At 37.2% G+C, this 15,907-nt stretch overlaps 1 protein-coding gene across 1 annotated transcript in view; it reads left to right on the top strand.

The window, feature by feature from the left end:
• Positions 1–15,907, top strand: part of LOC106134120 (neuroligin-1) — a 104,040-nt gene that overhangs the window by 68,482 nt on the left and 19,651 nt on the right. Inside the window, exon 2 of the mRNA XM_060946594.1 lies at positions 15,111–15,231. Within this exon, the coding sequence (XP_060802577.1) occupies positions 15,132–15,231 (100 nt within the window). The 5' untranslated portion in view covers positions 15,111–15,131. The remainder of the gene's footprint in view (positions 1–15,110; positions 15,232–15,907) is intronic.

The raw sequence follows: 15,907 nt of genomic DNA, 5'->3' as shown, positions 1-15,907 counted from the left end.
AAATTCTTTTTGTGTTGAATAGACCATTTATTGAGGAAGGCTTTTTATTGAGACTTAGACTATTTAACATCACGCTGCAACTATTAGGAGCGAAGAAATAATGAAAAATGTGAAAAAAACGGGGAAAATTATTCATCCTTGAGTGTTTCAATGAAACCCAAAATAACTATTCCACGCGGATGAAGTCCCGGGCACAGCTAGTAGAATAATAATTTACAAAATAAAGTCATTTTTATAATATGTAGGTATCTCTACGTGTCCGCAACCCAAAGAATCCTGACATTTAAGCGAATATTCAATTTGTTGATATTTACTCACTTTATTACTTTATGAACTCCATCAATTTTTCAGCGGAGGGCAGGTGGAAATTAATTACGCTGATTCCATCACAAAGTTGGAAGGTTGGCGCCAATTATCATATACCCGTATACTTACGGGGCGAGAATTCCGGAGAAGGAATTCCACTTGGGTCATACGTGTTCCGAAATATACACGAGTACCTACATACTTACATAGAAGGAAAAACTTATATTGCTTTTGCAATAGTGAACACAGTGCCTTAGTGCTGTAGCATAGACAAGTGAACGTTGTGAGTTTTTATAAATTAGATTTTATAGCAGAGTTTCGATAGTAATCTGAGAGTAAATGGAATTTGGAAAAGATAAACAAGGGAGTTTACACATACTTCAAACGTCTCTCCTTTATAATACCTTTAAATGGTAATATTATCTTAATGTGGTATAAATACATACATACATAAATACATACATATAATCACGTCTATATCCCTTGCGGGGTAGACAGAGCCAACAGTCCTGAAATGACTGAAAGGCCACGTTCAGCTGTTTGGCTTAATGATAGTGAGATACTGAAATAACAAGGCTTGAATTATTAAACATATAGTTTGTAATACAAACAGATTATTTTTATAATCTTTCAATTAATATTGACATTTAAAATTGAGAATCTAATAAACATGACCCAATCTACATAAAGCTCTACAAAAGGTTCCGCATAAAATCGCAGGAAATACTAGTATGTACGGATAGTTCAGTGCCGTAACTTGAGACACGTGTCCACATCTCTGCACGTGTTCTAAGAATACGAGTATTTGGTGGAGTTTTCGAAACCACTCGTTTGGAGAGCGCTATCAGGCCGCACCTTGCCCGCTGAGGGTTCTCGACGGCGCGATTTTAATCCGATCCATGATAGCAATTCAGCTTTTTTTTACTTTCTCAAATAGTTTGAACAATTTTATATATATTTTTTTACCTTTCTTCTCAAAAAAGTATGGGTAAAATATTATATTTTGTTGGTTCACTTAGTACTCGTATTATTACTCTTGACGAAGCATGTGACGAGAATCATAGGGAGTAAGCCTGTTTGTTTGTAACCCCATGTACAAGGTTGGCTATACGTACATACATATAGTCACGTCTATATCCCTTACGGGGTAGACAGAGCCAATAGTCCCGAAAAGAGAGAATGGCCACATTCAGCTGCTCGGCTTAATGATGGTATTGAGATCCAAATAGTAACAGGTTGCTAGCCCATCGCCTAAAAAAAGGATCGTAATTTTATAAGCCTATCCCTTATTCGCCTTTTACGCTTTTCTCTGATTGGCCTGTGCCTTTGATGTTTATCTATATATTAAGTATTTATCACTTTACCAAACCTCTTCATAATTTGTGAAGTTTGTTAGTCACATATATACATTAGGTACAGCTAAAGATGAAATCAGGAATTGGTTCTAAGATGAAAAAATAAAAGCTAATCGATTCAGTGACTCATATTATCTGTTGAGAACTGCCCCAGAAATAATGACAGTAACAGTTAGACAGGTAAGTTACAGGAACAGTTGACTCTAAAAAATTCTTCCCTCCAAGCTGACCACGATACCCTGAAACAATACCATATTGATGATGTTCAAATTTTATTTTCCATTCACTACACGATCTAATCAACCGCCTACAATACAGAGTTTCAATTCACAAGCGTTTGATACAATTGAACAACGACTGGACAGCAGGTTTAAATTAGCAGGCAAAGTTTTAATTAAAGTAAGCAACGCAACTCGGAGTGGGTCCAGGCAGAATGAATATCTGGTCGTACGGTAGTTTGAGGGCAGGAACGGAATATTAAGGTTTAGGGTTAGACGTACCGGTTTATCGATAGAAGTGACATTCTAAACAGCAAGAAAATATTGTTTAACTGGGCTTTCTTCGCAGTAATAAACCAGACAGAAGATATATTTCTTAAACATATGTATCATTTATATTATGACGTCTATATCCCTTGTAGGTTAGACAGAGGCAGCAGTCTTGAAAGACTGAAAGGCCACGTTCAGCTGTTAGGCTCAATGATAGAATTGAGACCCAAATACTGACAGGTTGCCAGCTCATTGCCATAATTTTTTTCTTAAACGTTGTAAGGTAATTCATCTTTGGAAACCAGACTTATCCATTAATTATTATTAACTATGATTTATATGAGGAGTAAAAATACAGATAATTATTTCTCAAATATTGATGGAATGCACTTAAAATTTACGTACGTGTCTAAAGGACATTAAGCAAAAGTAATAATTGTATGCGCTTGAGTATCGATGTCGATAAAAATTGTCTTAAAATGTCCAACTCTGTCCTCAAAGGAGGCAGTAAATATAACGCAGTAACATTTCCGTGAGTGGAGAGATTTGTCAACCCCGGATTGTGGATTACTATATTTTATTGCAACAGTTTGTTAACCGGGACATAAATGGAAGTTATCATTTTGATTTGCCACTTGGGAGTGGGATAGTTATTTTTCTTTTTACTTACAAATGAGGTCTGAATAAGAACTCATTATTAACGTTATCACGTGATAAATTAAAAGTTATAGGTACAGTAAAAACTTACATGTCGTGTTTCTTAAATTAAAGTGACAAGCCTGCGTGTGATCGTGGCGGAAAAAAGATGTACTTCCACACCAGAAAAACTTTATATAATGTGTATGTATAAACGATAAGGGATAGGCTTATAAAATTGCGATCCTTTTTTTTAGGCGATGGGCTTGCAACCTGTCACTATTTGGATCTCAATTCCATCATTAAGCAGAGCAGCTGAATGTGGCCATTCAGTCTTTTCGGGACTATTGGCTCTGTCTACCCCGCAAGGGATATAGACGTGACTATATGTATGTATGTATGTATAAACGAACGACGCCGACGAATCCCGGTTGAAATTTTGGACTGATGGGAATTACCGAGTTTGGGAAATGATGCTATATTTCAGGATTAGCCTGTGATCCTACACGTAATGTGACAGTTTTGGTGACAGGACTTTTTGTCAGTTCGTTTGTAACTTTCCTACGTAGCTAATCGTTAAATTAAAATCATAATTATGTGTCGAATATGACTAGATAACATATACATACAAAAAATGTTATCTCAAATTAAAATGTTATTTAATAGTAATAAATTGAAAGTATAATTTTTCTATCCCAATTAATAATATTAACTTTAAATTTGAAATTATGTATACAATCGTCATAGGGTTACAGTATTGTAAGTCTTACATAGGACTTAAGAACAATAAGTTCTATATTCTGTAATCAGTGATTGTACCATAAAATATAAATACACAAATACATTTAACCTCTTTCTCGGAGAGGTAGACAAAGTTTACAATATTTCCTCTCGCTAAAATCCCTGCATACTTCTTTTGTTTTGTCCTTAGAGGCAAATTATGACAGATCGACGGTAGGCTGTGGAGTCATAAGTATTTCCGGTTACTAACAATATATGTAGGTACGCATACTCCTCTCGCTTCATCCACATTCAACAACCTTTTCATGCAAGGTACAATATGAGTATTATCTTTCTCATTAAAACAACTTCAGCCACATAATTGAGTAGCTTTGGGAACTTCGCGTTCAGGAAATTAAATAATTTGGACCACGTTGATTTAAATATTTACCTTTCCCGTAGTAATTAATGCGAAAATATTAATATCCAGAGATATTAAAGGGCCGGATGGCTCACTTCACTGTAAACGAATTTCAAAGATGGCGGTAATGAGAAAATATTGAATTACACGAGTGAATGATAAGAGGTGTTACGTTTTCAAATTTCTAAGAGCATCGGTGATTGAACGGTTGAGGGTACTTGAATACAAACGCGTTATACACAGGGAGGTACAAGTTCAAATTCTATCGCCGCCATGTGCCATTATGTACATTAGTTTTACGAGTATAACCTAATCTGATCTTGGTAGCACCTGGTCATGTTCTAATGGGGTAGGTCTTCAGCAAAGGTTGCGGAAATCGCGAAAAGGTAGTTTAAAAAACCGCATTGTATAAAAAACCTTACACAAACTAGGATCATTGTTATATCTAACATCATCGCACTGGTTTTTGTCTGTCTTTTAATTATATACAGATATATATATATATATATATATATATATATATATATATATATATATATATATATATCTGTATATATATATATATCTGTTAAGTATAAGTTAGTGAGCATATATATATATATATATATATATATTATGCTCACCAACTTAGGATTCTTTTTTAGGCGATGAGCTAGCAACCCGTCACTATTTGAATCTCAATTCTATCATTAAGCCAAACAGCTGAACGTGGCCTATCAGTCTTTTCAAGACTGTTTGCTCTGTCTACCCCGTAAGGGATAGAGACATGATCATATGTATGTATGTATCAAATGTAAGCTTGACCTGACGTTTTGCCAGGACGTTCTTAATTTGATCAAGGTACGTTCACCTAGGCATCTTATACATTTCCCTCCACACACTCCTTGTATACATTCAGTCAGAAAAGTATCGGGAATGGATTATTTATTTATGGTTCCAAATTCAAATTTTTGTTTTTTTTGTTGTTGTTAGATTGGCACAACTGTTTTCCATTTTGGCGCGGAGTTTGAGTTGCATCTGTTGTTTACATTAAATACAGTGCTATTTTTAGTTATATCATATCTAGTGTGTATTGGCAATTTCATAATGGATAAAAACATCGAACAAAGAGTTTGTCTTAAATTTTGCATTGCCAATGGAATATCGTGTTCGGAGTCACTGAAAATGTTACAGAAGGCTTACGGTGAATCGACTTTATCAAAAACTCGTGCTTATGAGTGGTACAAAGCGTTCAAAAGCGGTCGAGATGTGATGGAAGATTTGCCTCGCTCTGGTAGGCCATCAACGTCTGCAACTGAAGTTAACATCGCAAAAGTGAAGGAAATAGTGACTGAAAATCCTCATTCAACTTTGAGAGAGATAGCCACCGAACTTTCTGTATCTCACGAGTCGATCCGTACCATTTTAACTAATAATTTGGGTATGAAACATGTTGCCGCTCGGCTAGTCCCAAAAGACCTGAATTTTTTTCAAAAACTCAATCGCATGAGAGTCGCTGAGGACATGCTAGAACGAGTCGATTCCGACCCAACATTCATGAAACGCATTGTTACTGGTGACGAGACGTGGGTTTACGAGTTTGACATGCAAACTAGTCAACAAGCTTCGGAGTGGCGCCTTCCAACTGAACCGAAACCGAAAAAACCACGCCAAAGTCGTTCAAAAGTCAAAGTCATGTTGACTGTTTTCTTTGACTATCGCGGTGTTGTGCACTCGGAATTCTTGCCGGAAGGTCAAACGGTAAATAAGGAATATTATTTGAGTGTTATGCGGCGTTTAAGAGAGCAAATCCGACGAAAAAGGCCAGATTTGATGAAAGAAAATTCTTGGATTTTGCACCATGATAATGCACCTTCGCACAAGGCCATCATTGTGAACGAATTTTTAACCAAACACTCAACAAATACCATCGAGCAACCACCATATTCACCAGATATGGCTCCAGCCGACTTTTTTCTTTTTCCTAAACTCAAATTACCACTTCGTGGCACCCGTTTTCAATCGGTAGAAGACATAAAAGAGAATTCGCGGCGAGAACTGACCTCAATTCCGGAAACAGCGTTTAAAAAATGTTTTGATGATTGGATTATTCGTTGGCGTAAGTGTATCGTTTCTAAAGGAGCATATTTTGAAGGTGATAAAATAAATTTGGATGAATAACAAACAGTTTGTGTATTATTGATCTTTTCCTGCTACTTTCTTGACAGAGTAGTATTTGCTTAGTCAACCTGTTTTATTAACTTATATTCTTATCACTATTAACTTATCCTTAGGGAACAGCAATGATATCAGACGCAGTCCCTAATTGCCTGCGTCCACTTATGCGCAGAATAATGTATGTATCCGGTCGCGTCTTGATTACAGCCCGCTTGCAGCTAATTACTCTAAATGATAGTTCTGTGTAATATATAGGTGTCCAAGAATAAAATATGTTCAAATTAGAAAACAAAAACATTTATGAGACATTTCAAACATCACTAAATAATCTTTTGGTTTCACAACATTTGTTGTCGTCAAATAAATTACTTAATTAAAACTTAACTGCTGCTTCTAAAGCGTCAGTGCAGATGAAGCGGTGACAAACTGCACTGCGGCATTTTCTTCAAAAACGTCAACTGTTTAAGTTTCGTTGTAGGTTTGATGTATTCTTTTGATTTTTAGCATTGTTCCGTTATTATGGTTTATTTTTTTGTTAATAGATTTGAAAAAATAAAATGTTCTTTTGTCTTTTGCGTAGGACACGATATTTTTACTTATTTGGACTTATTTATATATATTTTTACTTACTGGCAACAGGCATATAGATTAATGAGAACTTGTCACTTAGCTAAATGTGGCATTCGAGTTTAACCGAAGTTTTGGTTCAGTCTAACGATGAAGTATGAAGATATTATAATGTAATTTGTCTTTGTGCCGTGTGGTTCCCGGCACCAATACGAAAAAGAATAGGACCATCTCTTTCCCATGGATGTCGTAAATGGCGACTAAGGGATAGGCTTACAAACTTGGGATTCTTTTTTAGGCGATGGGCTAGCAACCTGTCACTATTTGAATCTCAATTCTATCATAAAGCCAAACAGCTGATCGTGGCCTGTCAGTCTTAAAGTCTGTTGGCTCTGTCTACCCCGCAAGCGATATAGACGTGATTATATGTATGTATGTATGTGGGTATGTTTCTTTGTACTATAAAGAAGTACAAGACTCTTTTCATGTAAAAAGCTTATCAATAAAAAATCATGAACGGAATAAATAATTTGACATTACATAATTCAATTCACTCTGTGTTCACATTTTATTATCAAGGGACTCCCGTGCAAGTAATCTTGATTATTTCATATCAACTCGACTTGGGTAACTTCTCTTGTAGTTCCCATCGACTACAGCCCACTCCTGCGCCGCCCGCCCCCACTCGCCCCATCTTTTGTCTCACGTTACTGTTTCGGCGACACCTCGCAAGTGTAAGGGTGTGGTCTCTCTGCAAGAGTTTTGTTATATTTTTTATCTGTGTAAGTTTGACGGCCTCTGTGGCGCAGCGGTAGTACGCTTGTCTGTGGCATCGGAGGTCCCGGGTCCGAATCCCAGCCAGGGCATGATGGGAAAAGAACATTTTCTGATTGGCCTGGGTCTTGGATGTTTATCTATATAAGTATTTATTATAAAATATAGTATCGTTGAGTTAGTATCTCGTAACACAAGTCTTACTTCGAGGCTTACTCAATCAGTGTAATTATTTGTTCCGTATATAAAAAAAAAGTGAATTCGATTACATTTATGTACTTTTTAGCTACACATATTAACTCCATTTAAGGGAATATAGTAAGGTGGTTTCCCCAAGGCAAATGCCTTCCATTCCGCAGTATTTGAGTTTGACAGAAACCCTACCAGATGCCATATCTTCGTTTTCCTGTCAATGCTGACACCACTGCTTTAAAGAAGAAGAAGCTACACATGGCATACTGATGAGCAAAAATACAACTTTATTCAATTTCATTCCTTGGAACAAGATAGTCCTGAATAAGAGTTATTTTGAAAATTAAACAAATAAAAATCTACTTTGGGTCTTCAAAACATTGTTTTTCTTATCTAGGGTTTTCGTGCAGAGATAAATACTCTACTCTCACTCAGACTCAGATAAATCATTTAATTTTCAGTGACACACAAAAATTTACGATAAACCCTCCTTATTAAATATAGACTTTTTAAGAAATCAGCTATCAGCTGCGTCTTTCCCGGAGGAGTAGGCAGAGAATTCGTCTTTCTACTAGTCACGATCTTTGCATACTTGTTTCACTTCATCCTCATTCAGGATTCTCTTCATGCAAGCTCGGCGATTTCGGGTACTCTTGACCTGACTTGAAATAAAACGTTTCCGCTGTCACTGACACCCCGCCTCGATCTCTCGCTTATTTGACATCGTTCCGTTCTTCGAGAGCACTCGACTCAGAGATAAAATATTGTAACAATTCCGAAGGATTCCCGTAATTACACACACACGGCTCGCTCGGTTACACACATAAATGTAATGCGGTTTTATTGGCGGGAAAATAAGTTTATTTCATTTGTTCTTTCATTGCTGTTGTTGTGAAGCACACATTTGTTTTAGTATCTTATGAGTTTATTCTAATATCATCAATATTTTCTAGTTAAAGATGAGCTCTGACTCAGGATTTACCTTTAAGTTACCTAAGAGTGTTTATGTTGTTACACAAATCGTATCCTCGTCGACCTACGCGACTTTGCTGTTAACAGTGAACTTTTGTGGCAAGATCTTTATACCTCATTCCCGCATCTCATTCCCATGTCAATCGCGGCAGAGCAAAGTTTTTACTTATTGGAGCATAGTTACAACGTATGACTCCACATTGAGGGAGCCTCGTGAAAATCTGGTGGGCAAACCCGTAACTTGCTTCCGCCAAATTTAATAGACTAAAGGATTCCCGCATTCATTTCAAACTCAGCCTTGCCTTACGACTTTGACGGGATAGAGATGTATTGACCCTATTTTTAAATGACGGAGACAACAAGACGTTTTATTCACTACCGATTATGTCAAATAAGTAACATTCACCAGTCTTTAACTATTCAGTAACAAACAGTTTCCCCGGGAATTTATTTTCCAAAAGGCTTTTTCACAAGGGTGATTGATAATTCCCCATTTGTTCCTGGTCCGTGGGACCGTCCCAACTGTCGTTAATGACAGCTCTTTTGTTGGCCCATTTGGATTAGGCCGCGTATTTTTTTAGGCCACTGCCCTGTAAACCGTGGCAAAGGAACGTTTGCGTTTTGGAGTTCAAACGCCTTAGATACACTTACATATTATTCACGTCTTCATTTCTTAGAGATTCAGCTGTATAGTTTAACAATGGAATTGACATTCAAATAGTGTCATGTTGCTAGCCCATTGCCAAAATAAAGAATGTCAAGTTTATTAGCCTTCCTCTTTGTATTATACGTGCGTATGTACATATAAGAGTGAAAAAGAAGGAAGTATTATGTCGTTTCTAACACACATGCTGCCATGATAGAACTTGGACATCAGTTGATGGAAGGTACAGTGAGTGTGTGTGTCTGAGAGCCGATAAGCAGGAGGGCTAAGCGAATCACTACACTCTCGATTGACTTTTTCAATCTGAACGTGTAGAGAAGCATTAGTGTAACTTGCCCTTTAGGCCTACTGGAACAAAGTCATTCCACTTATCCATGTGGTGTACCAACTCAATGGGATATACCTGATTTTTCTTTGATAATAGATCAACATAGAAGTTAACACTACATGAATGTGTTCCTATTACTTTAGGTATACGTGGTGAGTAGTACAGAGGTTAATACTATTTCAACTTAGTTTTGAAATTTCACAGTAAGTTACATTTTACTCCGATAAAATAACTCTTATTGTAACTTTATAAACACGCGAAGCCACAAGTATAAAGTTACTGTGATACACCGGAATTTGAAATGTACTCACTCAAGTATAGTGAGATGCGTAAAGTTTTGTAATAATTTTAAATAACATTTACATATCAACTGACGCATTTAGCACGGCGATGCATTTTGCTTGTAATTCACAAGTTGTAAGCTATTTATCACCAGGGCTCAACGACAAAGCTGCCTTTGTCTGCGGCTTAGATACTCGTAAGATACGCGAATGTTTCATCACGACGCGTTTTTGTCTTCTAGTGAAAATGTTAATATTAATCAACGGAAAGGCTCATAATTTAGTTTTCTTTTAGGCGATTGGCTAGCAACTTGTCACTATTTAAATCTCAATCATACGGTTGAGCCATACAGCTGAACGTGGCCTTTCAGAGTTTTTGAGACTGTCGACTCTATCTCGTAAGGAATTCAGACGTGATTATAATGTGCGTACGAGTGCATAAAAGAGGAGGAAAGACGCTCTTTGCTCTGTGATAACTAGAGCAAGTGGTATCGTTCTGAGCATAACACTCTCCCGTTACGGCACCCGGTGATTTTGCGTTTAATTGTACTTTTATGCGCGAGATAAAATTTATTTTGTTTCATTAACAGAGCTGCCAAGTTAATAATCTAAATTATATGAAGTGCGTGACGCGGAACGCGCTCGAATTGGTGAAGGAGGGCGCTTTGTTATGTCTCTTTCTTTCAAGAACGAGATGTTCCGTTATTTTTTCTGGTTGGGTTGATGTGGAAGATAATCAGGCAGTTTTTTCACAATTGGTTTTATTGCTAAGTATTGTATAACCTTAAACAACATTTTATGCTTGTTTCAAAACTAATTACCAAACAGCGAAAAATTTTCTCTTCCAAAGTGGACGAAGGGGGAATGTGTAATAGCTCACGAAGTAAAGATTATATTGAATAGGCGGAACGCAATACTATGATAATAATCAGAATGTGCTGCCTTTTTTTAAAATTTTTTTTAAGTTTTCTAAAAGGAATTTTTTTAGCAACAGCTAATCTAACAACAGCTATCAACCATTTTCCACACAATGGTATTTCTGAAAATTAATTCCTGTTTTCAATGCTTATTTGACTTAAAATGTTTGCTCGTGAACATTACGGCGCCCAGCGAAATATTTGTTCAAACCAGCCAATTATATTGGGCAAACATTTGGGTTTACTTGCCAAACATCAACAAGAAGTATAGATCGCGACGTTCCGCTCAAGTGGGTGTCGGCGGGGACATAGACATATATAGAGATAGACCGCTCATCGTTTAAACGAAAATAATCCGTAAAATATTACAAACTGGAAGTAATTTACTTGAAGATGTCGTTACATTTTCAAGTAAATTATGAATACATACATACATACATAAAATCACGCCTCTTTCCCGGAGGGGTAGCAGAGACTACCTCTTTCCACTTGCCACGATCTTTGCATATTTACTTCGCTTCATCCACATTCATAACCTCTCTTCATGCAAGCTCGGCGGTTTCTGGTACTTTTGACCTGACCCTTTACCAGGACGTTAAATTATGAATTTCTTATGATATCTTCTTCTTAGTATTAATTTGTTATTTTTGATTGAAAGTAAAACAAGGTGACATTTGACACGAAGACACTCGTGAAAATGTATGCGCAATACCATTATCTTTAAAGTTGCCGGTGTCTAATCTACATTTCTAACCAATCTTCACTTTCCCTAAAATCGTTTTCTTTTCAATAAAATCAATACAATTAAGACTTTGTTGCAACTATCAAATATTAGCACTTTTATTTGTGCGATTCCATTTCCCTTAACTCAATGACCCAGTCAGTCAGGCAGGTACCGGACGGACCCATATCATGACATTACAGGCTGCCATCCGCAGATAGCCCCCGAGGACCTATCTACATGCGAATTGATCAGTGACGCACCTTACCCGGCTAGGAATCGACTCGGAGAAAGCAGTCAAATGCATAATTAAATAGACCTGTATTTGGCTGAGTGGGTTAATCCTGTCTTCAAATATTAGGTTGGTTAAATATACATATATAAAATCACGCCTCTTTCCCGGTGAGTTAGCGGGATTTTTAATGGAAATAATGATTAAAATTATTGTAAATAGTTTGTGTTCCACGTAATCATTTCCACGAACCCTTAATTTGCCTTTCGCCTCCTCTTTGAAAATTATTTGATAACATAAATTAACAGACAAAAATTTAAATCAATACTAAGTTTCATTAAATATTGAGTTGTATAAACGTTAATATTAATATCTTAAAGCTAAATAACTGAACGTGGCCTATCAGTATTTTCAAGACTGTTGGCTCTGTCTACCCCGCAAGGGATATAGAGGTAATGATATGTATGAATGTATTAATTAGATTAACAGAACGCAAACTTTCTGTTTATGAATTACAAAAACACAGTATGTCTCGAACTTTAGATATGTATTTTTAGGTTTGTCTTTATAGAGAAACCGATAGCAAAAACATGTATACTACGAATAGTAACTGCTACAACCATGATCCGATATGGGTTTGGATACCTCTGCAAAGGTTGTATAAAAACCTGACTCATCCCATCCATGGGTCAAGGGCGTACCCCAGGCTCCTCTCTAGAGTAGTGAAGACCGACAGAGACTATAGCCAGGAGGAAGAAACAGACAATACCTACTTTTTTATAATTTTTTTTTTGTATTTAGAACAATTACAAAAAAAAAATTCACAAAAGAACCAAAGACTTTATCAGTCAATTGTTTCGAATGAAAAATTCATATATTTCGAATGTTTAGTAAAATAAGGCAATAAAATGAGATAACCCCGAAACTTGGTCAAAAGGCGAAGTAGGTCGGGAACCAAAGGAGCAATATCTGTAATCTAATCGCTGGAAGCAATAGCGAAGGCGATAAAAATAAAATATTATTATTCCGCGCAGATCACGACGAGGGCAACCGGGAATCTGTCCGGATTCTTTGATGTTGAATAATTCTTTTTTTTTTTTTCAAATAAAGAAGATTAAGATGAGCTGTCATCGGATTGTTAATTTTATGGATGATCGGTAAACCTGTATCGATAAAGTAAGAGTATTTCTTATCTCGGAAAGGGCTGGAGCTCTGATATCGTTGTCACTGTAAGGACGATAAGTAACCTCAAAATCTTCGGCCAATTTTCGAAACTAATTTCTATACACGGTTAAATAAGGTTAAAATTTCTACTATAAATATGAAGTTCATAAGTGTCATTTTTTACGATCAATTATATCAATGTTATTTTAATTATACAAAAGACTAACAATAACCGCGCGCTTATGGCAGAGTGTAGAGCAAAAATATTCTTCATTATTCTTTATAATGTTAACTTATCAAATCATTTTCATAATAAATGTACAGAACTAGTTATATTATCCCAAAACCCATTGTACTTAACTGTATCTTCACTACACTACTGATCGATGATTCTATCTAAGCGGCCGATCTTAAGTAATGACTTCTACAAATTATATATGCGTATAGTATAACCCTCGTGTAACCTTAGCCCAGTCCCTTCGCCGCCCATTTCCCCTGCCTATGACATAAGGAGATCATTTGTCTCCGGACAGCTCGGCAAAAACGTTCCCCTGTTTTTACAACTTTTGCTAAGACCCGAAACCAATTTAGTGACTAAAACACATCTGTTTGCATTAACGATTATTGCGAGCGAGTGTAATAAAATTATGGAAATTCTCCAATAGAGATAGGAAGGAAACGTGCGTTGGTATAATCGCCTTAATATTTCGAGGTTGGCGCATCATTGTTCACGATTGCCGGTTTTATTACGGCGCCTTTTATTTCTTTAAGTTGATTTTAAATAAGCGATATATAGCATATAAGATAATATAGCGGATAAGGTTTAATCATACACCTAATTATAACATTTATATAACCCTCTACTGTAAACTAAAAATGAATTTAATTTTAATAATGCTACTGGCCATATATAAAAAAAGTAATTATTTATGAGAAGAAAAATACGATCGTCCATTGATAATTTTTTACACTTTTTTGACATTACTTTGTCATATAATTTATTTGTTTTTTTTATTTTACATTCATCGCTGTGAAATTCTTTGTTATTTTTGTACGAAAAGAACATAAAGTCGAAAAGAACATAACGATAAAACTTATTGTATACAATAAGTTTTATCGTTATTTAATCAAGAATAGTCATTATTACTTGAATAAATTCTATAACAGTGTTCAGTATTATTGTTGCAAGTATGATTTTTGTTAATCCCGAGGCCGTTTCAACCCATCTCACGAGGGTCCCATGTAAATTTATATCTAGACATTGTGACGGCTCGGTCCAGGAAAACGGCCTTTATTTTGTTAAGCCCGCCCGAGATCGGCCGGACACATGAATATAAATTAAACAAGTGTGTAACAACCCTTTTTAATTCAGAGAATTGTAGAAATGGAACGGGAGTGTTTTTGTTATTATAAGTTAAATTTAATTTATTATAATTAACACTGCAATTGATCTACTTAAAGCATATCTATATTTCTAACGGAGTTGATAAACCGACCCGTTTCGAAAACACTGAAAAGCCGCGTACGCCAAGCCGTTTATTGATGGAATTTAAATTATTTGGTAGATTGATTTGTTCACTGACATTATTCGTGGGTGAGAAAGTTTCACTAGCATTTAGTTAGACAAGTTATTATGAGAACGTAGACGAATTAATTCTAAATACAAACATTCTAAGTAGTTTTTTATGTACATATTTCAGAATTGCGGTCAAGTTTCTTAACTAAGTTTTCTTCAGATAATATGAAGGTCACTCGTTACATTACAGACCAGACAGACATTCAATAAAGAAAAGGATTTTTTCGGATATAAGCATACTTTGCTTGTATCCGTAAAAATTCTGCGCAATGAATGTGTCATGAAAAATCTGATTATTAGGATTTTTCGGATATAACTTTGCTTAATAAAAATTATTCGCAATGACTGTGTCATGGAAAGTCTCATTATTCACGTCCTTTAATATTGATTCCAAATTGTAAAAATTTAATCGTCGCGTCGGTTTTAGGTACATGTTAGTTGGCTTGGTCGGAGAAGACTGTGACATTGATTGATAAATTAATGATTCACGGCAACGAAGAGCTGATATATATCTATTATAAGCTGAGATTCTCAATTAATAATAAATACCACAAGACTACACTGACTTCCCCCGTCACCCCCACCACCAACTTGTCCCAGCTCACGCAGCGTACTAATCAATTGTTTCCCTCGTTGCAGCCAAGCGTCGCGTGATGGCGCATGGATCTTGCGCGGACGGCGTGGTGCGCGGCTCTGGTGCTGGCCTCGCTGGCAGCGGCCGGCCCGCGCTACAGCTCGCGCATCGTGCACACGCATGCAGGTAAGTCGCGCTAGTTCATGCTAAAAGGCGCTACATCTACAACTCTGGCCGGCCCGCGCTACAGCTCGCGCATCGTGCACACGCATGCAGGTAAGTCGCGCTAGTTCATGCTAAAAGGCGCTACATCTACAACTCTGGCCGGCCCGCGCTACAGCTCGCGCATCGTGCACACACATGCAGGTATGTCGCGCTAGTTCATGCTAAAAGGCGCTACATCTACAACTCTGGCCGGCCCGCGCTACAGCTCGCGCATCGTGCACACACATGCAGGTATGTCGCGCTAGTTCATGCTAAAAGGCGCTACATCTACAACTCTGGCCGGCCCGCGCTACAGCTCGCGCATCGTGCACACGCATGCAGGTACGTCGCGCTAGTTCATGCTAAAAGGCGCTACATCTACAACTCTGGCCGGCCCGCGCTACAGCTCGCGCATCGTGCACACGCATGCAGGTAAGTCGCGCTAGTTCATGCTAAAAGGCGCTACATCTACAACTCTGGCCGGCCCGCGCTACAGCTCGCGCATCGTGCACACGCATGCAGGTATGTCGCGCTAGTTCATGCTAAAAGGCGCTACATCTACAACTCTGGCCGGCCCGCGCTACAGCTCGCGCATCGTGCACACGCATGCAGGTATATCGCGCTAGTTCATGCTAAAAGGCGCTACATCTACAACTCT

The sequence above is a fragment of the Amyelois transitella genome, chromosome 2 (assembly GCF_032362555.1).
Source record: "Amyelois transitella isolate CPQ chromosome 2, ilAmyTran1.1, whole genome shotgun sequence".
Taxonomy (NCBI): domain Eukaryota; kingdom Metazoa; phylum Arthropoda; class Insecta; order Lepidoptera; family Pyralidae; genus Amyelois; species Amyelois transitella.
Note: the sequence above shows the minus strand (reverse complement) of the source record. Positions and strands in the feature narration are given on the sequence as shown.